Here is a 27,808-nt window from a genome sequence, read left to right on the forward strand (position 1 = left end):
ATGCAAGTATAAAAATGCTATTACTTTGGCAAATTTTATGCAAAAACCCTCATGGAATGATACAGTAGGATTTGCAGGATCTACATGCAGAAGCACTAACTTCAGAGAAAAGAATGTAATTGAGGAGGCTCTCTGGTCTGCAGGATGATGTAAAGCAGACTTCAAATAAAATAGAGTGATTTTAAACCAGAATGAATCTACAGTTAGGTGAAAAGATAAGGTGCTAGTGATGCCAGCCTTACAATGCAGCATTAGAATGATGGACTGACTCCTGTTTGCTCGTTTGGGGTTTTTTGTTTGTTTGTTTTTCCCCCCCATTGCATCAAGGCAACTGATCATAAGCTTAAAATAAGGTACTTGCTAAGTGCTTTCCGGGATTAGGACCATGGAATACGCAGCATTTTGCAGGATTGATCTCCCATAAAGTCCATGAAAAACCCCGGATTTCTAGGGACTAATCCCATATCCTTTACATTTCTTTTCTCTTTTTATCACTATTGGGATTAATAGAGTCTTATTGTGTTACTATCATTGTATCCCCTATTACCTATGTATTTACAAATTGAGTATGAAGATTCCACAGCCCATGTTTGCATTGACTTTAGTACTTTTAGAGTTAAGTCCTTTCTCTTGTGCTACCGTTGCTAGTTCTGCACATTTCCAAGGGAAATGCTGGACAATTTCTTTGGAAAATTCCATTATGATACAGTGTTTCTGAACAGTGCTTTCTAAATAATCCGTACAATTTCACGGATTCTTCAAACCTTGCAGACATTCTGGTAACATCTTTGAATTACTTGAGTATGGAGATGAGTGGGTGGGCTTGATAGAGGAGGAAGCTGTGAAAAAAACCCTGCTATGTGGAGCAGAGACTGTTTGTTAAATTACTTGTCTGGCTTTCTTATAGTTTCCACTGGATAGACTACCACTTCTGCAGTTATGTGGGGTTCTTTAGGCTGTATCCAGCATGAAGAATTATTACTATGACAGTGTGATTCAATAATCTGAAAAATCAGGCAGATTGAAAGTTGGTGAAAAATCAATTCAAAATAATAAAACCAGCTTTTCTTGCTACTGTTGTATTTGTGAAAATAATATCAGGATATTTCATTTGGGCGAGGGCAGATTGGATTGAGAGTGTGTGAGCAGTGCTCCTCTCTTTGATGTCTGACAAAAGAGGCAGGGCTGGGAGAGAGACAAAAAGCTCTGCTTTCCAGTGATGCCAACCTTCCTACACAAAGTTAAAATGATGGACAAAGCTCTGCTTGGCTGTTTTTTTTTTTTTTTTTTTTTTTTTCCAGTGAATCAAAGCACTTGCTCATGCCCTTAAAATAAAGTACTTGCTAAGTGCTTTCCTGGGTTAGGCAGAAAATGCTTATGCTGCATCACCTGCAAATGCATATTTGTTATTGAACAAACTAATGTATAAAGTTCTTGTTTGGTCAGGTGCTGGGATACTATTGCAAGGGAGATGCATACCATTAGATGGAAGGCAGTGAGAAATTTGTATTGCTGAAGCAGCCTGATTGAAATATTTTCATGATTGTAGTCAGTTTGGTCATCTGAATTTGCCATGTAAAATAGAAAGGATAAGTTATCTGCCAGTATATTTTATATCTGCTGTAGTATTTTCTATTAAAAAATCTTCTTGATAAGTTTAGCAGCCCATATTTGTAATCAATATAGTGCATTAAAGGCTTGTTTTGGAAGCAGTGCACTTTTTATCAATGAACTGTGTCTGAAAGTAGCCTATGGTAGATTAATCCATTTTTCTATCAATAATCTCTCCAAAATAACACCAATATATCCCTGATTGACACAAGCTATCAAGCAAAGGGGAAAACAAAACAAAGGAAAACAAATCAATGCAAGAAATAAAAACTAAAGTGAGTAAATAGATGCTGTGGCTGACATGGCATTTGGCTTCATGCTGCTGCTGAGGAATCCTCCCCCGGACCAGCTCATGCTGAACTGGAGGAAATCAAATGCAAACTCAAGCATGTGAAATGGAGTTTCACACATTTGAGACAGCCAATTAATGTGATTTTTAGTTTTCCACTGTTTCGGTAATGTGGGAGTTTTGAGTCAGGAGAAGGGGCTTTTTTTCACTTACTATTTGTTTCTTTCTAGTATAAGGATTATTTCCTTTCCAATTTTCTGTGAGAGTTGTTTATTTTATTGCTACTGGCTGATACAGAGAAGAAAAAATAAATTTCATTATGTTGTTAGCATATGCCCTGTTGTCAGGCCAGCAAAACAAAACTTCCTCTTTATTGTGTATTTTTATTCCTAGGAATGCAGCTATGAAGAATGAAAATATTTGAGCTATCAAAAATTCAAATTCATAAGTTATGAATACCCCTAGGTGGCACAATAATCAAACACTTTATATGTAAATAAAAGCAAAATCATAATAGCTTAATATGCATGATATATAAAATACATTCTGTATTTTCGCCAATAAAGGTGGCTAACAAGCCTTTTTTGTTAACATCTGTCACGGTTTAACCCCAGATGGCAACTAAGTACCACAGAGCTGCTCTCTCACTTCTCCTTCCCCTCCTCTCATCAGTGGAATGGGGAGGAGATAAAGGAAAGAGAAGAAAATGGAACTCCTGTGTTGACATAAGAACAGTTTAATAACTGAAACAAAGTAGATGATTATAATAGTAACAACAACTACAATAATAATAGCAGCAACAACAATAATAATCACAATCATTGTAATGCTAGTACTGCTAATAATAATTGTAATAAAAAGGAGAGGGAGAGAGGGAGATAAAACCCAAGAAAGACTAGTGATACAGAAAAAATTTCTCACGACCCACTGACAGATGCCAAATCCTGTCCTTGAACCCTTGTTGTCTTCTTTGAGGTAATTCCCAGCGTTTGTGTGCTGGCCATGCTGCTCTGTGTAGGGCACATCCCTTTGGCCAGGTCGGGTCACCTCTGCTGGCCTTGCTCCCCCAGCCTCTGGGGCACCTGAGCAATGCAGAGCACGGGACACTGAAATGTCCTGGATTTAGGGTGAGCACTGCTGAGCAACTTCCCAAACATCTCCGTGCCACCGGCGTGATTCTCACACTGAATGCAAAGCACAGCACAGTACCAGCTAGTAAGAAAAAAATCATTCTGTCCCATCTGAAACCAGTACATTAACTCATGGAATAAAATTTTTCTTGTCTGAGGACTGAGTGATATTCTACTAAAGGTTTTTTTAGAATTTTGTGAAAAATACAAAACACAAAGACTTGAATACAGAATTTTCTTGAAGAAGGTGTAAAACTTTCACTAAAATATGGTTGTGTTTTTGTTTAGATTTTAACATGTTTGAATACTTCCTTGGTAAAGCCTTGCCAACAGGAACAGAGGAGACAAACAGGAGTGTACTAGGTGTGAGTGATTGACCTGTTTCATAAGACTAAAGACTCTCTTGTGTGAATGAATCCATTTTGGTGACCAGTAAGTCTTGTTAGCATGTTAACTAATATGTTCTGCTTTTTCATCTGTTGGCTGCAAAATATGGACATGGCTGTTCCATAGGTTTGTGTGAAGACAGAAGATTCCCCACAAGACAGGGTCAGCTTTTCATGTGGTACAAACACAGGGTAATGCAGGACTGGGGCACAGCTGCATGAGTACCCAGGCATCACTCTCATCTTGGTTTCATAGGGTTTGGATGTCAAAAGAGTCAGTCTTCACCTGTTACCTCCTACCCTCTTCCTTCCCCAAACCAGGAAGAAAAGCCTTGGCAGTCAGCCATTATGGTGACGTCTGTGCCATTGCTGAAGTAGCACTGGGGATGATGGCTTCAGTCCTGTTGAAACAACACAACTGTTTCTGTGACATCTGATGTAGAAGAACTGACGTAACCAAAGCTGAAAAACACAAAAGAACATTAAACTGTGTCCTAAATTAATATTAATCACAAGGCAGTTTTACAACTAAGGAAGTGTTGCCTAGAAGCCTACTGGATTGAAATGAGATAGACTGTGTGTTGGAGGAGAACAAGATGATAGCATTGTACAGTCACAGAATTTCAAATTGGAAAGTACCCACACGTCCCTTTTGATCACATGACTGTTGAAAATAAACTACAGGATCAAGAGCATCCTTCAGATATTCCTCGAACTCTGAGAGGCTTGGTGCTGTAGGAAGCCCTTCCAGGGATTGACTGTCTTCCCAGTAAAGAACCTTTTCCTAATGTCAAACCTGAACTTCTCCAGTGCAGCCTCACTGCACTTCCTTGTGTCCTGGCGCTGGTCACCAGGGAGTGATCGGCACCTCCCCTTCTCTGCCCCCAGGAGGAAAGTGTACCTTGCTGTGCCAGGTTCCCCCTCAGCCTTCTCCTCTCCAAGCTGAGCAAGCCAACTTAATTAGACCCCAGTGTTGCCCTTGAGACTCTTTACCTTCTTTATCCCTCTCTTCTGGACACACTCTAACAATTTGATACCCTTCTTCTGTTGAGACACCCAAAACTGCAGGTGGCGCTTCAGATCCACACCAGTGCAGTGTTGAGTGGGGCCATGTTGCGACATCCTGGTTTTCATTGTATACATTAAACTGCATGGTATTTTTTCTGCATCCTAAGCCAGGATTAGCCATATCTATGTGATGCTGTTTAGCAGGACAGGTTTTTAACCTTTTTTTTAAAGCTGGTGTAAAATAAGTAACAGGAAAGCAAGGAAACTATATGGATTGTATGCATATTCTCTGTCTTGGATTTCAGTGCTTGGTGACTTGCCTAGAGTTTATGTATCCAGATTTAACACAGAGTGATGACTCTTTCCTGTCATCTTGCTGCTAAATAGTGTTTGAGGCTAAAAAACATATGAAGCAGTATCAGAGTGTTTTCTTATGGGTCATCAGAAGAAGATAAAAGAGTAGTAAATGCCCACATGACGTTCTTCAGTTGATTTTCATATGAGTCCTGTGTAAACTTCAAAATATGCAAAATCTACGAATTTTTTGCAGTTCAGAAAAGAGCATGTACATCAGCAAGGCCAATTTTACTGCTACAGATAGAAAAAAAAATCAAAAACATTTAATACAGACTGTTACAACATTGCTGTTTTGTGATAACTGAGACATGCATGTTCTCAGTGCCAGGAGTACAGATACACAACTAAAACTTAAACTTACATACATTTTTATGTGGAGACATGTAAGGAAATGTTAATGGATCCTTTTGCTAATTCAGTCATAAAATTAAAATATGCAATATCTAGTAAAACAGGGATTAATACTTGAAATAAACTAAAATCCATATGAACAACAGCTTTTCTTTTTCGGCTATCCTTGCCAAACAGCTGTCTCTCCCTCTTGAAGGCCTGCCTCTCCACAGCTTTCTCCTCTTGTGTCTGGGACAGACTGCCATTTAATTTAATTCAGCCCCAAAAGGACAGAGAAAAATCAAGTGTTGCATCCACTGAAGACAATAGCAAACTCCTCCTGACTTTTGCGAAAAAGAATTCCCCTGGGGTACCTGAATGTATGTAAATCCCTGAAAAGAGCTCTGTTACATTCCTAAGAAAAGATCTTTTTGAAATCAAAGGAGATGGAGCAGGAAATTGCATGTTGAGTGGGGCTTTGTTAGGAACTGCCTTTACACACAGAAATTACTTGGTTGTGAAACACTGTTGAGGGGTGTAGCCAGGGTAGATGATATTCCTTCTATGTTGGTACATTATATCCATTGTGAGAAAACAAATTGTACACTGTTTTCCCATTTTAACAGTTGTGTCTTAATGAAAAGAACTAACAGTACACTAATGGAATAACATTCTGCTTGTAGCTAAGAGGGAAATACTGAGAGAGCAGATAATTGTGTTAGAACTGTACTCCTTCGGAAAGGACAAATCAATAATCACTGAAGTGGAAAGGGATGACCAATTGAAAGGAAAAATAAAAAGTTTGAAAGGAAAATCTAGGAGAGAGACCTGACTGTGATTTAGTGAGGATTTAGTCTGTGATTACATAATCTTTTCCATCTTTTGAACATAATGATGTAATTTCATTATTTGTTTTGGTTTGACTTTCAGAGATAATGTTTGCTTTATTGTTACCATGGTGCAATGAACTCCTTTGTTTTTGAAAAAAAACGTAATTAATTATTTAGGGTTTCTTAACATGAATAATATTTATCATTGTTTCTCCCCATATAAAGAAACTGACTACTCCCACTCCATAATCCAAGGGGTGTACAATGGATGAGCATTATTTGTTGAAACTATATGTGAGAAACATATGACCTCCATGTGCTGGGTGCAGAAGAAATAGGGTATCAGCCCCAGAAGAGTCCTCTGTCTTCTGTCATGTTTTGTCCAGTTTGCCAGCAGAGAGTCAAGGATGAGCCATAGCATCCATGTCTCCAGCTTCTCAACAATGACCTGTTCTGCAGCTCATGTTGTAAAGAAGAACAAATGAGCAGAGTAAGTGCAGGCCTTGTGCAGAACACAGTTTGAATATTTAACATGAGGAATGTTTAAAAAGTAAGACAACTTCTTTATTTATTTTTAATGTGTTTATTTCAGAAATAGAAATCAGATGGTAGCCAGTCAAACCACAAAGGATTTCCCAGAATGATCGTGACTGTGGGTTGGGATTTTTTTTTCAATTTTATTTAGCAATGGCATTTTAATGTCTAGAAAACATGTGGGTGACCTAGGAATGAATATTATTTTGTTTTTCATGTCATCAGAGGAGAAGGAGCTGTATTTGTCAGGTTGATTTATAAAAAAAAGGTTGTTGTTTATTGATGCTTCTGGGGCTCGGACTATTAGAGCAAGTTCCATGCAGGTGGACTCACCAAGTGACAGGGTCATTTAGGCAGGTGATAAATTGTCCAGAATAATTTCAAAATTGTACTTCAGGGAATACAGCCTGGTAAAGGATTGAGTAAGTGCTGCTCCACATTCAGCAGTCTCTCAGAAAGCTCCCTGCAGCCTTATTGTTTATAGAACATCTCTACGGCACCGGAACTGTGTAGACAAATAGTTTTTGTAGCTCTGTAAAACCATGACTTCTCCTGCTCTGTTTCCTTCCTAGAGTGACACTACACACATGCGTACCCCACAGGCACACGGCAGTTATGCAACTGGAAAAGTATTTGGAGATAAAACATTATCTGTCTTGTGGGATGGGGTTGCTTGGAAACTCCTCATATTTTTTTTCACCACCTCATTAGAAATAACAGGCGCTGATAAATAAGAGGGTCTGCCACCATGCCCACAAAATACTTCAGGACACCCTGACACAATGAAGGGTTCAGCTTGCATACGTGGTCATGGCAAGTGGGCAAACCTGGTCAACTGGAAATGTTGTAATCAACAACAGACAGTGTCAGGAGAGGCAGCCCCGCTGGCAGCAGGCCTGTGCTCCTCCTGGCACTCACCACTTCTGTTGCTCTGTGCTTCAGTGATGCTTTTTCCATCCTTGTCAACCACATGTGAGGTGCTGTCACCCAGTGCTCCTGATGGCACTGCCTGAACAGTGCACAATCTTAGCCCATTTCCATGCATGATGAGTTGGTTTTCACTGTGTATTGGTTCTCCTCCCTCCTGCCACCTCTGTGTTCTCCACTGTTCACTTCTTGGGCTATTAGCTGTACCACAGCCTTTGGAAACACTTGAAGCATCTAGTGCTGGTGCTGCCAAATGCAATGATATAAATACCTCTCCATCCCACTGCCACTCTGCAATTGCGTAAATACTGTTCTTGCTGTTCACTCTCCGTCACAGCACAGTCACAGAAATGTAATCTGCAGCACAGGGAGCACACAGGATAAATGGCTCCAGGATTTAGCCTTCTGGAAACAAAGGGCTCCTGTAATTTAGGATTAAGTTAGTAAAAGGGAGATGATTAAAATATCATTAAAAACTTGCAAACTCTTGCATTTTTATTGTAGGCCTTAAAATAATGCTTTTCTTTCTCTCTCCCATTTCCTGGAGTTGAGTGATTTTGCAAATATCTCAGACTTATTACTATTTTCTTTTTATGTTTTCATAACTATTTTTAGCCACCAGTTTTTGAGGGAAGTTTGATAGGAGTGCAAATATTAACAACCCAAAGGATATTTTTAAGTGAATCACAGGTTTTGCAGAGTAACCTAAATCACAATAATACTGGCTCAGAGTTGGCAATATTGCTACAATGTGGTAGTTGAACTGCTGACCTTTTCATGGTAGCCATTGGGTACAGTCATTCTAAAAAAAGGATGGAAGTGTTACTTATTCTGGACTTGAGACTCTTTTATGAATATTTTTTTATATAATACTCATGTTCTCTATTGGACTGTATAAAAGAAAAAAGAAGGTATGGCACAGGGATGGGATGTGGAAAAAGTAGAACATGGAATAGATTAACTGAAATTGTACTGCAGGGATGCTCTGGAAAACAAGAATAAGAGAAAGCACAGAAATTAGGGGGAAATTCTCATCTACTTACTGAAAGTAAATAGTTTCCCTCCAGATGTCTAGTAACAGAAGAGTCTGCCTTTCAAAATATAAAGTGAGCCAAAATCTCAGTACCAATTTGGAATTGCTTATAATTGGCAAAAGGAAAGTAGGAATACTCTTTTCTTAAAAATAATTATGTTCGATTTTTTTAGAAATCTTTCTTTTCTTTTAAATATACGCAACCTAGAGAAACCAGAAAAGGAAAACATCAGTATGCTTAGAGCTGTAAAATAGAACTAGACAGAAACAGACTGATGGAGAAGGAAAAAGGTTGATTGCGGCCTGTATAGCAGAGGAATGCATTCAGTCAGCAGCAAGAAAGTTCTTGCAATGTAAATGGAATCAAATATCCCAAGGAAATGTTCCAAAGTTTTCCTTCTGTTTGAGGAAGAGTTAAAAAAGTTGGGACATGTGGGATAATTCAAAGAAGAAGAGCACGTTTGCTTCAAGTTCTTAGTTTTGTTTCACCATATCTTTTCCATTGGCTGCCAGACTGCCACGTATGTTATGCTGTTGCTCATGAGCCTAGTTTGATTCCAGCTGCACTTTGGAGACAAAGCAGGAGATGACTGCAAAAAAGCTGTGCGAGGCTTAGCATGCTAATCCCCCTAAGAAACCAAAAAGTGAAATGCATCTGGTTAAAAAAAGTGTGAAATGAGAGATGTTTTTGCTTTGTGCTGTGCTCAGCGTTGTAGTATTTCAGCACAGCATTGAACCCTGGCCTGTGGTGTCAAAGAAGAGCTAACACAAGCACCAACCTGCACCAACCATCCTGATGTGAGGGTCTTTCATTGCTGGTGTGCTTGCAACAGGTTGCATCTGGAGATGGGGGGTCAGAGAGCTAAAGGCTGCATGAATTGCTCTTGAAAGCAGATAAAATTCTGTCACTTTTATAAACAACAAGCTGTAAGAAAGCAGCCTGAATTACTGAGCCTTCAGCATTGTCGTCTGGGTAGGATATTTACCAGAAAGAGCTCACTGTTGGTTGCTAAACCTGTAAGGTTTGCAGAACACAGGATGGAGCATGTTCTTCAGTGGAGCAGCACACAGCTGGTTTTTCTGGTGTCCGTGTGGATCCACTAGGAAAGGCTGCAGACAATCTCACAGACAATCCCCAGCAGTAGATCAGTGCAAGAGTGCAAGGAATGAGTGCACACAGGGTTGTTCCTGTCACCAAGTGCGGGCTGGATTTAAATATTGTCTGAATGAAATCTGGCTATAACATCTAGAAAAGATCAGCAGAAATGTTGATACGTGAAATCAAAATAGTTGAGAGGGCAGAAGTTTTCCTGGGAGAAGCAATGGTTATGTGTGGTCTACTACAACATGAATGGCCAGCTGAAAGCCATTAATTGTGCAAAAGATGTTTATTCGTGTAGTGTTCAGCAGCAGATCTCTGGGCAGATCAAGACTGGGAAGTCACATAAAATCTGACTGGAATGATGAAATGTTGAGACCAATCTCTGCAGAGAGACCGCAGGTGATCACCTGGGGTAACTCCAATGTCAGCAAGAGCTCTGGCAGGGAACCAGAGTCAGCTTTTGGAAAGTGCAGTCTAGTGGATCTACCTTTTTCCATTATTCCCATTAGGCATTGTGTTTAATGAGATTAGCTAGTTAAAAAAAAAAAAAAAAAAGTTACCAAACATAAACTTTGAGAGATTGTATTATAGTAAACTGTGAGAGGAACTTACACATTAGGCTTGCTATACACTAACAGGTTTTTTTTTAAGCAGTTTTATTTTTCAAAATACATTTGCATAATAAAACAACCATGTTAAATGTTTTTAATTATTTAATATTCATTTATTTTATCAAAAAACAGTGGAAAAAATCTAGACACACGAGCCCCTCATCAGCCTGTTAAAATCACTATCATTAAAATGTAAAATCTAAGTTGATTCTGTGTTGAATGCAAAAAAATTTTAACCATCAGACACAACACCCAAACAAGACCATGAAAGAACACTTGTTTCTTCTTACTATATTTCCTCTTTTCTAATACTACCTATATGTCTATTTTGTCTTTCAGATTTTTTTTCTCAATCTCTCACTTTTTTAGGCTGACAGGCTATCTGTAGAAAAGTTGAGTATTAAGGGCTGTGAGCAAATCATGTTCGTGTGCATGCAAACATACTCTCACTTTTCCTAATAATGATAGTCATGTATTTATCAGTTGTTGAACACAGAAAAATAGAATAATTCAGCATATGAATAATTCAGCTCGAAGTAGTTTTATGTACTAAACCAAATAAACATAGTATTTTTGAACAGACTCATTTGCAAATTTCCAAAGCAGCTTCTTTCAAATGTTGGTGGTTTTGTTTGTTTGTTTGTTTGTGTTTGTTTTGTTTGTTTGTTTTTGTTGGTTTGGTTCTTTGGCTGTATGTTGCTCTTTATCATGCAACTGAATTCCTAAGTTCTGCTGTTGATTTTTGAGGCAAGGTATTAAGATTTTAATTCTGGTGTGTTCTTTGTACCTGCCCAGCAATCTTTTGAATTAAACCTTTAAAACTCTAAAAGATGTCCTCCATGTGACTTTTAGTGGCAGTAAGATTTTAACTGTAAACTTTTTTTTTTGCACAATGATCTTCACTTCCTACAGAAAAGGTTCTCTATAGTTTCATTCAATTAGCTATATAATTTTTAGAATAATTTGTCAATATTGTGAAACATTGACTTAGATCACAAATCTCTGATTCCTTCCTGGAAGAGTTATTTATTCACATATGTACTTTTACATGTTATTTCCTGGATTTTTATGCCTTTGAGTTACTATGATATATGAGTGACTATTGTAAGATTTTCAGCAGAGCAAATGAATTTCATGTGTTTAGGGCCTTAAGCATTCAACTGTTGAACAGTTCCAAATTTCATGCAATGTTGTGCCCTAATCAACTACCTTGAATTATACTGATAGTGTTGGATTTTTTTTTTGTAACTATTGACTTATGAACTCTTCAATTAAATTACTAGCAAAAGCAAAATTCAGATTCCAATATGGTATGGAATTTTACATATTTCATTCACAGCTTAAATTTATTCTTAACAACTCAAATTTATAAACATTAAAACAATTGTGCCACATAAAGCAACATTTCTTGGGATGTTCAAAAGGAAGGTATTTCATGCTATTAAAAAAAAGCATTTAGAACCAGTTTCATTTCAGAACTTATTCCACAGGAAATTTAACATAATTACTTTAATTTTCAATTCCTTGCCCATTATTTCCATGTTTGGAAGATTAACCTCATCAGCTTCAGAAAGACATCAGCTTAAATTCCCCAGAAGAAATATTCTTCGTTATTTCTATTGTCTTCAATGAGATCACTACACTGCCATATTATAATTAGGACAACTGATTTGAAACTCAGCTGTGTGGCAATGTGAGTTGGGGAGAAGGCATCACGTAAAAAGAACTGTGCTTAATGAACCATCCACTTAAATCTCAAAGTGATGCTTTGAGGAGGAGTTAGGATCACAAAAGAGAAAACTTTCTGCTTTTCTACACTCACTTTCCTTTGCTTCCCAAATCTGCATCTGCTGAGACACGTGATGTACAGATCTACTGAAAAATTTGTTTTACAACATTAGTTTCAGGTACAGTTTTTGTAAATGTAAAAAATTCCAAATTTCTTTGTGCATCCAATCTTCTGGTACTTAACATACTATGAAAAAGTATCTCATTTCATTTTGTATTCACAGAGATGGGAAGATAAAAATATTACTACCTTGAAAAAAATTTTAAAAGAAGGTCAGGAAAAAACTGAGATTGAAAGAAGTTGGTTATATGTGTCCCATTTGTACAATGATGATTGTAAAAATATTTATAAATGCATAGAAAGCATTGTAACAGCTTTGTATTTATTCATTTTGATTGAATTGCACCGTTTGATCCAGGGGCCAGTGGACTGGATCATTTTCCACCCATTTCAATGTAAGTTACAGTCAGGGCACTGCTCTGTTCTCTCTCCTAAATACCCGCCTCTTTGGAAAAGACCTAGTGTGCTGAGGGTAGAGTGTAATTGCTACCAAAGTTATGCCTAAAAATGAAAATAAAATTGGGTTCAGGGTTTGAGAGACTTGAATGATCAAAAATGTTGTAGAAAAATTTTATCAAGTGTGCATTTTTTGTGAAGAATTTGCTACTTCCTAAGGTTCTCCCTGCCTTGGCTTTGCATTTAGATATATTTTATTGTAGATTTCTTGGTAAATGTAAGTCTGGTATTTATTGCTTGTTTCAGATCTACTAATGATGAAAGCTGCTTGTATATTTGTGTTAAAATTGGGGCATATAGACTTCAGAATCTGATACTAATTTCTAAAGATGCAGTCAGGTATCTGATATTTGAAAAGTTGTAAGCAGTGATATTTTTTAGGATTCACATTGCTTGTTCAACTGCCTTTTTAGCATAGTGGGAATCCCTGCTTTGGCAGAGACTGAAGGGGAATAACTTATTTCTCTTCTCTTGTTTCTGCCAAAGTACATCCTCACATTAATAAAAGAAATAAAAGAGTTCCTCTTGCTCAGCTAGTAAGAAAAATCTAAAATAATATTTTGGACCATTTACAGACTGGCTACATCTCCTAGCTGCCTTCTTTTTAAGATCTAAATAATTATGAAAGAAAATAAATGTCCCTTTTAGCTCAGCTCCATGCTCAGAGGTCTCCAGCTTGAGTTCAGTGATGCTGTCAGAGGAAATATTTGACCCATCAAGAAGTTGAGCTGAAGCTCAGGTGATGCTGATGCTTGAAATAGTGCTGAAGTGGGAGCAGACCTACACTTCTAGCTGCCAAAATTGTCAGTCTCTATGCTCGTGTTCAAGTTCCAGTGTTATTTGCCGCATACTCAAACTCAGTTTAGTACTATGACTTAAGAAGGGTTACAGCTGAACTTTGTTACAGAGGTAGGCTGTTTGTATTCTATGTTTATGTCTTTCTGACAGCTGTGAAATGTTTTTGGTTTGCTTTTACTTTGCTTCACTTCAGGTAAATGCTTAGTCTATCTAATAAGGTACTTCATGTCATCAGTAAAAGTGATGAATGAGACCTCCACCTCTATAGAAACAAGTGAGAATTAGCACTGGTGATTTTATTTCAGAATCCTGAATCCTTTGTCATTTGCTTGCTTTTTTTTTTATAAAGTGACTGCTACTCTGTATTTAGATGTCAAGACACACATTTATCACATGAGGATAACAAAACCACACATTCTGAGAGTGAAGTCATGACCCCTGTGTGAGAGTTAATATTTAGTATAGCATTGGCCAATTTACAGTATTATATGGTATTTGCAGAATTTATAGATGGTAAATAAATATTGCAGAACTTAAATATGGTAAATAAATATTGCTTTCTGGTTATATGTGACCTTTTCAAGTCTTGCCTAAATAGTCCTTCAGCAAAGTAGTTCTATTAATGCTTTCAGGTTTAACCTGTCACATTTCTATTCTGTTGTTCTGTTCTTTTTGATCAGCAGATGTTGGCTTCTATTTGTACATTTCCTTAAATTGGAATAAATGGGACTCCTATTATAAAACCTAATGTCAGAGTGACTCCATCTAGAAAGTAACAAATTTTAAAGGTCACATAAAATAGGCCATTCTCAGCTCTTTTTTTTCTGAATATGTTTGATTAAAAATAGTTTGCTCTGTTTATGAAATCACTGGTGTTTTCCCTTCAGGGCCAGCTCAAGCAGAAGCAGATCTTTGCATTTGTCATCAGCTTAAGGTCACAAATACAATTGGATTAAATAATGCTGTATACCTTTTCCCACTACTGAATTATCAATGATAAATTATTTATCATAAAATTAAGCACACATATCAGGAGTCAGTTGAGTGTAAAATGTTACCCTGAGGGCATAGCCAGGAATTTCAATCAATGCGTGTTTACATCTGCTTGTGCAGATGTATTTCCAGTGTAGAGTGTGATAACCTGCAGTTCTCAAAGAAACTGGCTTTGGTAGGAGTTGAATCAGACCTGTGGTATCCCAAGTGATATTTATGAAGAATATCTTAGAATATCTTTTGAAGTTGATTTGTCAAATATGAAATAGATAAAGGAAAAAAGCCATGGCTGCCTTTCATGGTTTAAAGAAGATTGAGAGATGAATGCGCAAAAAGAGGCATTGTGCTCTCCCTTTTATATTATTTTATTTCTGGGGAAGCTTTGGTGCAGCTGCTATCTTAAAAGTAAACATTCAGCTCAGATAGGAGAATTCAGATCCTACTGTTTATAACCTCTGTTTAGTTGGTGCTCTGAGGGATAAAACTAATAATTTTGGGCTGACCCAGAAACAGAATCCAAAAAACCCTTGTCACTTTCATAGCTGTTATTTTGCACTGCAGTCTAGCTTGGAGTTTCACTGCTGGAAGTACAGCTTTCAGCATGCCTTCCAGAGCTGCACATGAGCAGCTCTCCCTTTTCCCCCACTGTGGCTGTTTAAGATTCCAGACTCCTCAGATCTCCTGGTGCAAGTGCCATTTCATATTGCCCCCGGCAGGTTGCAGGTCTCCATTTGAAGGCTAAACCTGAGATAGCTTTGTGATGCTAAGCACCTTTAGTACTTCTGAGAAGTAGAAGAGGTATCTGCATTAACTCAATGACGTGAGATTTGAATACATTTTTTTTTCTAGGAGATTCCAAAGTTTTTTTCTTCATTTAATCAGAATTAAATTCTGATGATTTATAAAAATTAATTTTTAGATAAACTGAACCTATAAATCAAAGACAGTGGAATAACTATCTCTGAAAGTGTTCAAGAAATGACCGGATAAGGCACTTAGTGCCATGGACTGGTTGGTAGGGTAGTGTTCAGGCAGAAGTTAGATTTGCTGATCTTGGAGGTCTTTTCCATCTTTTTCATGGTTCTATGATTGTGTGATTCTGAACTGAACTAAAAATCACAACTAATCAAATACTACATCCCAATTATCAGAATGCAGAAGAGGTAACCTGTGCATGAACGACAGCAGTTCTACAGCTTTTGTGTTCGCTTGGTTAAACAATACGTGTGCTATTAATTTAATATGACAGCCCTAAAATGCAATTAAGCATATGGGCTGGTAAGACTGGAAAGGTTTTTCCATCTCAGGCTCAAAAATCAAAGTTAGCAGGACCAATTTTATATATACACTCCATTACAAATGTGAGGAAGGAGTAGTCTGCTTTCTGCTTCTTATGTGGGAATAAAAAGGGTCATTAATAAAGTGTGAGTGAAAACTGAGATAAAACATGTGAAGTCTGACTTCTTTAGCAATTTCTTATTCTCTGTGAGCAATATTGTGCCAAAAGACTGGAAACTGTTAATCTGTGGCTCCATTTCAGCCATTGTCCTAGGCATTGTCAGTTATTCAGGAAAAAAGGTTTCCAGGCTATTGATAAAATCCTGTAAAATTAATCAAGGAAGAAATTATGAGTTAATAGAAGTGAGTTCACAGGCTAGATTTTTAAAATTTTCAAGTATTTGGAAACTATGAAAAATGACAGTGCTAGAGCCAAATGCATACAGAAAAACATAACAAAAACTGAAATGAAGTTGAGTAGTAATTAAAAAGGAGAAATATTTATGAAGCTTTTCGTAACTGTGGGAACAGTTAGTTCTCAGGAGGATTTTAATTTTTTCTCATGAGCAGTAATCCTAAGTAATTCTAGAATTTTTTTTAGAAATATGTCATCCAAAATTTACTGTCTTTCTAGTTAAACTAAATATTTAGGTGTGAAATTAGGAATCTAAATAAAGTGGCCAGATTTTCAAATGGATTTTGCAGTTGTAATTTCCTCTTATTTGCGTGGCATTTTTGCATGGTAAATGTTTAATGATATCCAAGCATTTATATTAACTACATGATTGAAGGGCATAGGAGCTTAACTTTAATTGTGTGCAAATGCTTGAATTATTTTTGTTATGAATAGTATCTTGTTAAAAAAAACTTGTTGAAATAGAGAGATTTCAGTACACATATGTTCTGCAAAATCAAGGTAAACTGATTTGTGGTCTTCTTGTATTTCTTTCCATCCCACTGGAAGACCAGCTGATGGGCAAGCCACCATTTCCTCAAATGAATGGCATTACTTTTCTGTCCTCCAGTTTATCTCTGAGAAAACTGCACGTCACATATCTCCTAGTAGTCTTAATGAGGTTTATCTCATTAATATGAGAATTGTAATTTGTGATTACCAAAAAAATGCTATAAAAATCTGGTTTCTTTTACTCCTCCTCCATGCTTCATGGTATCACAATCAATTCCTGAATGGAAGAACATTAAACATGCAGTATGTGACTTCAGTCCACAGGGTATTTTGGCTATAGTCTAAAAAAATCAACACATCCCACCCCTCCCACCCCTTAAGTGTAAATATGTCAATACAATACTACAAGCAAATATTGTTTACATTGAACAATGTATGCTTGCAGTATTTAAATTTTTTTTCCAATGAAAGACACATTTCCATAAGTTCCTTTTTGAAGAAAAACTGTCAGATACTATTTACTGGAGAGTGGGTATGCAAAGATTTTTTAAAATGTTTTTCCAACACTTGCTTAAGGTTTTTCTGTTGGAGTAATTTTTTTAGCACAGAGGCATCACAGTTATTAGGATAGACTACAGAAATATTAGGCTATAACAGGCAAAAGATAAGCAATGAAAGAATGGTATATTTGAAATGCTGATAAAATATTACCATGTTATGCAGTCTAGACAATATCCTGGTTATGTTTAAGCATTTTCAACATTTTAACACTAAGCTTTACAGAAGCTACTTCTGGAGCAAAGTTTCAGAAATGATGGAAGTTTGCAGTGTTGTACACAGACTGTTGGCAGTCATTTCCTTTGATGGATTTGGGTTCATACAACATTTCCAACCTTTTAGCATTCTTGCAGTATGTGGCCATTTTGGCAGAGGCACGCTAATAATGCAAAGACTTTGAAGAAAACAGTGACAAGATAAGACAGTCCTGGAAGAGCCCAAACACAGCAGCGCAGTTCCTAAGCCCATAGATGCAGAGTCAGGATGAGGATGCAGAGCCTTGGGTATATATGATTGCTGGGTTTTGAACTCTGGAGAGTTTTGGCAATCAGGTCTTTCCCTGGGTCTCTTACTGCAATGCCTAATGGAAAACTTGAGGGAAAAAGTTCCAACACTTTTCATGTGATCAGGGATTACCTGCTCTTTGCAGTTGTAGTATAGGAACCATGTCGACAAAGTACAACCCAAATGAGAGCTGGTGTTCCAAACCAGTAGAAATCCTTGCTTCCAGTTCTTCAAAATAAAATAATTTCTGTGCACACATCCGCTATGTAGGTTCGTAACAGCTACTGAAACTGAAGCTATTGAAATGGCTGTAACACAAATCCATTGCTTAGCAAGAAAAATGCATAATAGTGACTCTTTATTTCCATTTCCTACTCCTAAATATCAGTGTTATCTTCTCAACTTTGACAGCAGCTAGATGGTATTTGGATAGGATTTATGTTACCAGCCTCTATTTCCAATGACTGTTGAACTGAAATTCGGAATGCATTCTCTTTAAACCCTCTAGACTGAAAAACATGTTTTGTACATAGTGTTAGCGTCTGAAGTATGTTTCTAATATGCAGGTTTTGCATTTTGGGACTCAGAATATAAACTGCCATTTTCAAACAACGACCAACTCCCATGAACAGAAAGTTAAAGACGCCACAATGTGCTCTCCATATTTGTACTTGCACTCATTTGCAATGTGGATACTTTACCTCTTCTTTTAGTTTAGATATGTAAAATTTAGAACACAGACTTTCCCTCTTTTATGTGTGATTTTTATTTTATTTAAATATGCAAAATTTCATGAACCAATATGCTCATATATCTCTAGCCATCTGATGTTTTCAGTCCTAAATCCTCTGGTTTCTATGTCTAGTCACACTACTAAACAGTATTTTATACTTAAAATTCTATGCAACACCAACTTCACATTCTTTAGTTTCTAAATATAACTCCTGATAATTATGCATATTACAATGTCATATATTTATCTTTAGTTGGTTGACTTGTGTAAGAAGTATGAAATATGTCTGTATTTATAGATTGGAAGTACATTAAAACCAATATAGCAGAGCAATGCTAAATGCATTTTTTCATACTATATCAACAGCTGACTAGTGCTCTTTGTGCAAATTCTGTCCAGCAAATTTGCCCATGACAAACTTAAAATTGTCTCTGTTGTTTTTGAGAATTTCACGTGTGATTTACTGTAAGACACTTTTCAGATGTAAATGGTTTGTGTCGAAAGAACAGAGGAACACATTGAAATCCAACTTACTCTATTAAATTGATATGAATTTATCTACTACAGTAGCCTATGTAGTAGCCATGGGATTATCAGCATTTTAGGAAAATGCTAATTATTAAGAGCTATCAGCTACCTTTTTGTAATTTTTGATTGATGACTGGTATATACAAATTGGATTAAAAGTATAAAAGTAGAAGACAAAAAATGTAATTCTTCACTCAGAATTTTGTGCATTTTAGAAGGTAATAAATGCAAAAATGAATCTTCTGAAGGGATCATTAAATCTCCCAAAACTTTTGGGTATTTAGATACCAAACTCATAGGTGAGTAATGTTATCACTAGCTTTATGAGGTATTTTTTAATTTGTGAGTCTTGCTTCAATTGAAAGGAGGAGGAGGTTTTTAGAAAACATTTTAATGGGTGACTTCTATCCAATATATGCCTTTTTCAGGAGCTTACATAACACTGGCATGCAGCCAAGAGTCAGGTGTGTCAGTATGGTTCTCTGCTAAAATTAATGTGCTCAAATTAATGATCCTGCCTTAGAAACCTCACCTTTTTTAGAAGTTCAGGATGACACTTCTTTTCCTTTAAGCTGCCTGATGAGAATTAAATGAGTTTGATTTCTGATTTGCAACATGTACATCACCTGTAATTTTTGTCTGCAGATTTTCCACATGACATACGATCTGGCCAGTGCAGTGGTGAGAATCTTTAATCTGATTGGAATGATGCTCCTGCTGTGCCACTGGGATGGTTGTCTACAGTTTTTAGTACCATTACTTCAGGATTTCCCACCAGATTGCTGGGTGTCCCTAAACGGTATGGTTGTAAGTATTGTTCATTTTTCATTGTGCTTTCTAAACATTATTTTTCTAAACAGTTAGCTTCAGAATTTAGTGTAAAAACACATGCCTAGTAATATGCTGCCTTGCAATTTATTCAAGGTTACTTTCATATTTTCTTGGCTCACTTGCTAATGAACTAAAGTTTGTTTTGTAGTCCTCATGGTCAATAAAATGATATTGATTCACTGTCAGTAAGTGAGCCAGAAAATACTTCAAGTTTTAAAATCATCCTAGTTTATTAACCCTTATTCCCTAAAAAAAATAAATAGAAATACGGAAACACTCAGTTCACCACTGCTTTCAGTTTAGGCCATAGTTTCACAATGCTACTGAAGGTAGATTATTGGCATTAGTTTCATGTAATGTTATCCTCAGTTTGTAAACATCTGAGTTGTGTAATGATCCATTGTTTCAAACACACAGATCAAGATTTTTATAAGTAAAATAAAATAAATAGAGTCAGTTGTAGGATAGTTTTCTGTGTGGGAACATAATGTTCAAGGACAGAATGTGACTGTGCGTTATTTATAAGGATGGGTAATGACTTTCTATTTAAAGGACAATGGCTGTGAAAAATACTTTTTTTTTTAATCAAGTCAGATAATTTGGCAGTATACAGAACATTTTTATAGGAGATACAGTGAAATTGTTGGAATGGGTCTAAAGCCAAAACAAAAAGCCCCAAGCAGCTCTCTCATTGGTGATCTGAAAGTACGTGTCTCTCCAGTTTTTGCAATCTAAGGAACCATAAACCATCACCTTTATTGTAGTTGGGCATCTTGCTCCGTGTCACATATTTCTACTGTAGAACCATAAAAGTATTTGTTCCTTTAGGAACATGATACTGCACATTAATGTGGGAGCTCCTTGACTAAGCCTGTCAGTCATACAGACAAGTATTTGCAGTCATCAGGCAACATCTTTAATGATAACCAGCATGTTTGCTGACACCTCATTGTGCCTGCTTTTCTAAAAAAATACTGACATGTCTTCAAAAATGGGATTGCTACAATAAAAGTAGGTCACCATAGTGCTGACTGGCACATCTTTCCATTCTGCTGTATTCTGTGTTCTGCTTTCTAACATCCTCCATTCATGTTTACAAAGCATAAATTTTCTACCAGCTTTTTAAAGATCTGGATGAAAATCATGCTAGCGAATGAAAGGAAGTCTTGGATTACACTTAATTGAAGTATTTAACTTTTAGAAAACACTAAACTTTTAAATTCCCTCTGCTCCTTAAGAGCTATATTCAATCTTAAGAAAGCTGTACACATTATGCCCATGCTCAGACCCTTTTTTCTATCTACCCACATTCAGGGCTTTTTTTATGGAAACAATATTCTCTCTCTACTGTCCACATAAACTTGGAAAGATCCTTTCTGAAATTTGCAGCACTAATTTTTTTTTTTTTATCAGCAACTGAATTTGTTGTTTATGTTGAATGGACATTGGGGAGAAATTTGAATATAAAGTTCACAGCATAGACAGTCTTTTAGGCCAGAGGCAAGAGAAAGAGAGGTGGGATGCCCGCCTGGAATCAGGAGCATATTTAAGACCACTCTTAGGGAAAACATATTGACCTTTCTACATGTGTCATGGTGTTACAAGACATTTCCTAGTTGTTTTCCAGGCTCTGGGGATGAATTCTTTAACACTAAAAAAAGACAGTGAAGCTGTCATGGGATTTCAGTCCTCTAAAATGATAGTGGAAACAGGAGGAGGTTGATGAAGATGATGATGATGATGATGATGGTTATCTGCTTTTCTGGTGCGTTCAGAATGTAACTGACAGGGAATTTGTTTGAAAGGGTTTCACATTCCTGATACTGCAAGAGCTTTGGCAAGAGGGAAACTTTACTCTCCTGGTATACTGTAACATATCAAAATTTAATCTACTCTGAATTTTAACTTTTGATACTGAAATGAATGCACCTGATAGTGGGGTTTGGACGCTAAGTAAAATTTTAAACTCATTAATTGTGGTCACTGGCTTGAAGACTTATTTAAACCAATGTGAGCTCAGCCAGAAAAAAGTCAATTTTTCCAAATGTAAGTCAGTGGCAAGTCAAAGCTTTTGCAGATAATCTGTTAATAAAGGAAGTAAGGAAGTTGGAAGGATGGCATGGTGTCTCCTCAGCTGACACAACCCAGCCTCCTCTTCCAGTCCATAGCTCCATTCTGTCTTGCACATTAGTTGCTTCAGGCGGCAGACTGAAAGAACTTTTAAAAGCTATGTCTTGAAAGCTGTTTCATCTGTCTGAACTGATACACGAAAGTATCCAAATGCCTAAGGCATGCTCATGGTTTTAATTTATAAATACTGTAAAGGGAAATAATGTAGATTAAATTTAATGTCACAGAGAAATAGGAAAATGAGCCCAGGTTGCAGATTGCTTACTACCTTTTTTGAACAATGTGACTGAACAAATTAGTTGGATTTTTGTCTTTGAAAGGTTACAAATACCTCATAGTGCAACACAAAGGAGACGATAAAATTGAAAGCCCTCTCTGAAAACGGGTTAAGATCACCCCTGGTTAACACTGTACCAACCTACAACCTAAGTAATTCCACAAAATGTTCAGATCACATTGCTATACTCTCTGCCATGATAATAATTATAAGCCCATATTGTATCTGTACTCTCAGCTTGAACCTCTTGGCAGTTCCTAACCTAGGCCCTCATCTTGCAATAAAATGACTGCCAGAACTGACATCTTCCAGAATATCAGTGTACTGGGCATTAAAAATAAGAACATTGGTAAATATAATATGAAAGTAAGTAGCAGCTGTTTCCCCCCCCATGCCCCCCCCCCACTTTAAGTCACATTCCAGCCCATCCATTACAGACAAAATAAGAGTAAATTACTTGTAGGAGGGAATATAGCTCTTTGATGTCATTTTAGTTTTTTTAAACACTAGGCTTTTTTAATTCCTAAAGAAGGTCTTTTCTGAAGAAGTTTCACAGACTTTCTTAATGATGCTGCCTAATTTCTCCTTGGTTCAGAAAGCCTATTATCTGCAGCTCCCTGTGTGATTTATCCTCAGCTTTCTGATCTGCATTGCTTTAGACTAGTGTCCTTCCATAATGACTCATAGACTAAACATTTTTGTCATGCCTCAGAGTTGGAGCCAGTAGTTCCTTAAAAAATTAAGACTAAAACTCTCAGATACACACAAAACACTAGGTACACACAAAACCAGGAAAGCACAGTGGTCCTCTGCTATAGTCAGTCTATGCAAACCAAGATTCTGCATTCAGTTTCAGGTGCAGTAATTGCAAAACCAGTGTGTGAGTCCCAGCTGATCAACTCACCCAGTCATGTCTTATGTGGGGAGGGTTTCTAGGCAAGCACAGATGAGAGATGACACTTTTGCCACTGATGCCATCTGGCTATCTAAACATCAGAGCCTGTAATAAAGCATACCTTGCAGCAGATCATTACTAACAATATCTGAAGATTCCCAACCTATACGTTCCTGTCTGTATTTGCAATAATTAGTCGTATGGTTAGGAAAACATATGGTCCCTTAAGCAAGGCATTTACCTGGGCTTTACAGATCTTTTATTTATAATGTTCCCTTCGTGAAATAAAAGTGTAGTGGAGAATTTAACTGGAATGGTGAATTTTTTAAAAGCCAAAAGAGACTGTGAAGCTTTTGGAATGCCTTACTTTTCTGGCATTTCCCCTGGCAGTCAGCCAATGTTTGCTCAGCAAGAGCCCTTCAGGTACTCTGATTTATTTTGTTTTGTCTTTTCCTTTCTGTCCTTGCAGTTGGATTGTTTACAGCTCTTGGGGTGTTCTAGGGATTTTGCATTGTATTGATGCCCATTTGTGTCTCATAACTTCCTCAGGGGCGATAGAAATCAGACCTTCTTCATCTCTGATGGTATCAGCATTGCTAGTAAAAGAATTTGGGAATTTCTGCTGTAGAATCTGGAAGTCTCTCTCATTATAAAATGAATTTCTTAAATTAATATTTGATAGGGAAATTCAGAAAGGTGGGAGATGGTTAGGATTTATAATGCACTAAGAACTATGCTAACATACATGTAATATATAAAAAAGCTGTTTAGTATACTACCCAAAACTAAAATTTTAAATATCAACATTTCTTACTTATGAGCACCATTTTCAATTACGCAATTACTTTTTTTTTCCAGTAAGATCTCTGCTTTACTTATTGGAGCTCAAGGATTTCATTATAGTTATTTTGATATGTTATTCCTCATTGGGTTTTGTCCTTTTTGATAATACACCAGCTTAGCACTTTCTTCCCTATAGTTGGCAATTAGGGAAGCTAATTTTCTCATGAGATTTTTCTGCATTTGATCATTATGTGATAATCATCATTTAGAGCTTCACAAATGTTTCTGAGTACATTTTAATCTTATATTGGGTACTTAAAAAATATGGACCATATGGGAATCACCTGATTCCTAGAGGTTCCAAGGATCTCATGTGGTATACTATTATTCTAATCTACTTTTTACTCATATATTTATATTAATGTGTGTCCATTTAGTGAAGTGCATCTTGGAACAGATAAAAGTGTGAAATTACAAATCAGAGATAGGCTGGGATCAAAATTAGTGGAATTGCTCAAGTCAGATACTCTGTTTACAACACAATTTGAAAATGCAGTCGTATCAGTAACAAAAATATGTAACTGACATCCTTAGGACTGAGACACACAGGTTTTTTAATCTACAGTGAGTAATTATATTTCTGTGTGCAGCTGTTGGGAATTCAGTTGCTGCTCTGTCCTGCCCTCAGCACTGACCTAGTCACTGAGGTCAGTCGGCTTCCTCCTGCGTTAAGATTATGAAGTAATGTCCTGTTTCACTGGTCTGGCATGAAGTGATAGGCCTAAAAATATATTAGCTCAGGAAAATACATTAATTTGTGTGGTTTTTCCATAACAGAAAGTGCAGAGGAAAAATCTGTGGCTGTGCAGTGCTAAATGACAAGGTAGGTTTAATGCAGACTGAGGACATGCATTAACTGCGATACCAAAATTTTATGCCAAGCTAGTGGGGACTAGAGAAATAGGGTATCTGAGGACACTGTTGATTTAACTCAGTGTGTCGTGATCAATGAAGGGGAAAACAAATCAGGTTCTTATTTTTACTACAACTGCTGAGAATCTAGGAAGCCCACATAGGTTTTCATTTATGCTTTATTCTGTTCTCTGACAGGTTAGTAGTTAGTCTGCTTTTGCAGGCCTAGAATGGCAAGTAGTAATAATTTTAATAATTTTTCTTTCCAAACTCCTTGTTTCCTTCCAACCTCTTTGGTGTAATATTCTGTACATTTTCTGATGTTTCATATACTTTAGACTGTGTTTTTGACATTAGATTTCTGATGTGCTTAGATAAAAACAGTTATTAGATTTCCCCAGCCTTACAGTTACTGAGAATTCTTTTTTTTTCCTGTATATTATTTCTGCCATTAATGTCTTCTCAGATTATAAATGTTACTTTATTGTCTTAAGGCCATGAGCTAATTCAGATGTAAAACCATAAGAACAGAAAAATAAAGGTACAAAACTAATTACAGGGAAGTTTAAAACTTTTTAGAAGTTTAAAAATAGGGAAAGTTATACTTTAATATCTGGATTATAACTTCCTCAAAAGGGAGAATAGTCATTCAGAGAAGGTGTTCCCAGCTGTAATCACAGAACTCCACTGTGAGAACTGTTCAGCATTGCAAACTCAGCTATTGTCATAAGCCCTGCCACTTTACCTTACTCTCACTAAAATGCTTAAAACTAATGCTCTAGTGTTGGTGTAATTATTTAATGCTGCTGGTGATAGTTATTTTAGTAGATATTAGTGCCTAATGGAAGGATCTAAATTAGGACAGGTTTGTAAGTGTTGATTGTAGCACTCTGTTGCTGATGTGATAATAGGTGCTAAAGAGGATGACTTCTCTAATGAATTAGTTGGTTGCCTTGCATGCTTCTGTTTCTTTCTGATAGAAAGCTGGTCTTCCCTATATGGCATGAGAATAATGAAACAATCATTTAGAGGGAGCATATAAAAGCAAGTTGATACACTTAAAAGATTCTAACTTATTTCCATGGTTTTTCTGTGTTTTCGAAAGAGCTAGTAGAAATATGTCAAGGAGCAGATGCAAGGAAGAACTTGCTTTATTTGTCATCAAAATTTGGCTTCCACATTTCTCTCTCAAGAATCAACACAACTCATAAATGCTAATGCTGAAGTATATTGTGAAGGGATTTCTGGTAACTGTAAACTATAAAATATTTTATGTAAGCCTTACACCTGAAAGAATAGAAGAAGTTGCACATAAAATTGTAAAGTCTTCTGTTGTGTTTGATAGACATTCAAGGGAAAAATAACAGACTTCATAAAGTGTGTGCTAAGCCATTTCTTTAGTAAAAAATGTGAACTAAAGTAAAAACATAAATTGGACCTATCATGTTTTAGGACATTGTATCCCACATTTACCCTGGAGTAAATATTCAGGAGGTGTTATAAGCACCACATGGCTAAAAGCAGATTCTCTGTTGTAGAAGAGAGTGTTCCTTTTGTTCTGGGGGGATCTGGATCAGTCTGTTTTGCTCTGTAAATTGAAAATGTTTATCTGCATGTAGTTGTACTCTGGATTGAACTGGAATATAAATGTGAAAAAAATACTTTGAAGTAGATTTCCCTGGGTGGCCTTGTCTCTTGTGATTGGAGTATCCAAAAACTGAACTCTTGGAATATTTATGCCAGACCAGGTTTCCCAGAATAAACCCAGTGTAGACATCTCCAGATAAATACCATTCCTATACGGCTGTTCTTCAGCAAATCTTCCCCTTTTTCATTGCAAACCTTAATGAAAATGCACAGCCTAATTGATGATCCATATGATTTAAGACTGTACAAAAATGTGGTTTGCACAAGGTCCATATTTTTGTCAAAGGGTCATTATCAGAATCAGATTTTCTCAACAGCACTGATTTTACTGCTTTTACCTGATGGGTTTTTCCATATCAAATTTGAATTTTCTACACATCACACATTCAACATCTGACTCATTCTAATATTTAAAATGCATCTGGAGAGAAGTCTCTACTGGGATGCAATTAGACATGAAAAAGTGGCCATCTGAAATTGCACATTTAGAATGCTTACATTTCACATTGGAAAAAAAATCAAAGCAAGATACTTTGTTCTGATTCACATAATTTTAAACCAAGTCACTCTGATACATGAGAAACTTGAGATACAGGTCTGTGGCTACCAGACCTATGTCAATAGTCTGTAGGATCTGTAATCTAGAATCCGAAAATCCCAAATGAAGAAAAGAGGGGCTTATAATATTTCTTTTTAAAATCTGGTTATTTATGCACTTCTCTCTCCAAGGAAATTTTAATATTTCATATTTTCACTTTAATTTGAATTTGAATGAACCTAAAAGTTTCCCTATAAAACTGGAGGTCTCAATTTACATTCATTTCTGGTTACCGAAACATAAGGAAAAGTAGGAAATACATAACATGATATTTTCTTCCATTTGTTTTAGCCTACTAATTTTCTTTCATGTCTGAAATTGTTTTGCCTATACTGTTTATACATATAAACCAGGGATGTGCACAGTTTATTTGGGTGTGAGCTGCATGTACTTTGTCTCTTTTAAAAATATAGGAAAATTTTCTTTAAGATTGCTGTCATACATCTGTTTCCTGCTCTTCCTGCTTTCTGCAGAATATAGTCATTTGAGCATATTCAACCTCAACTAATTCAAATAGACACTTAAAACTTTCAGAAAATTGAGTCTAATAGAAATTATGGACAAGATTTTACATAGGAGAATCTTTATATTTTCTGAAATATACAGCATCTTATTTATTATGTTTATTTATTAATTTTGTTGCTAATGAGTAAATTTTTAATATCTTCTAGATGTGTGTACAGATGTTTACATATTATTTGTAAAAGCAAGCAATGAATACTTTTAGTATCAGTAGCTTAAAATACTGAATGCCCTTTATATATATTTTGCTTTCTTTCTGCTATCTTGTTTTTTATATTTGTTCATTTATGCTTTAACAGATATTATTAACAACATAAGGAAAAGAACCAAGCCCTATGGTGAGACTTTCTCTGGCCATGTGCCATGTTTAATAATTTTCACTGGGTTTCTTTTCCTCACGTGAGGGGAAAAGGAATGTTATCATAAAAAAATTATTAGTATTTCTCAAAATAATCTTGCAT

The 27,808-nt window shown here is 36.4% G+C and overlaps 1 protein-coding gene across 1 annotated transcript in view; it reads left to right on the forward strand.

Moving 5' to 3' along the window:
* The window catches only part of HCN1 (hyperpolarization activated cyclic nucleotide gated potassium channel 1), a 189,504-nt gene that overhangs the window by 82,794 nt on the left and 78,902 nt on the right, over window positions 1-27,808 (forward strand). Inside the window, exon 3 of the mRNA XM_059492479.1 lies at window positions 19,398-19,559. Coding sequence (XP_059348462.1) covers window positions 19,398-19,559 — 162 coding nt within the window. The remainder of the gene's footprint in view (window positions 1-19,397; window positions 19,560-27,808) is intronic.

The sequence above is a fragment of the Ammospiza nelsoni genome, chromosome Z (genome assembly GCF_027579445.1).
Source record: "Ammospiza nelsoni isolate bAmmNel1 chromosome Z, bAmmNel1.pri, whole genome shotgun sequence".
In the NCBI taxonomy this organism is placed as follows: Eukaryota; Metazoa; Chordata; class Aves; order Passeriformes; family Passerellidae; genus Ammospiza; species Ammospiza nelsoni.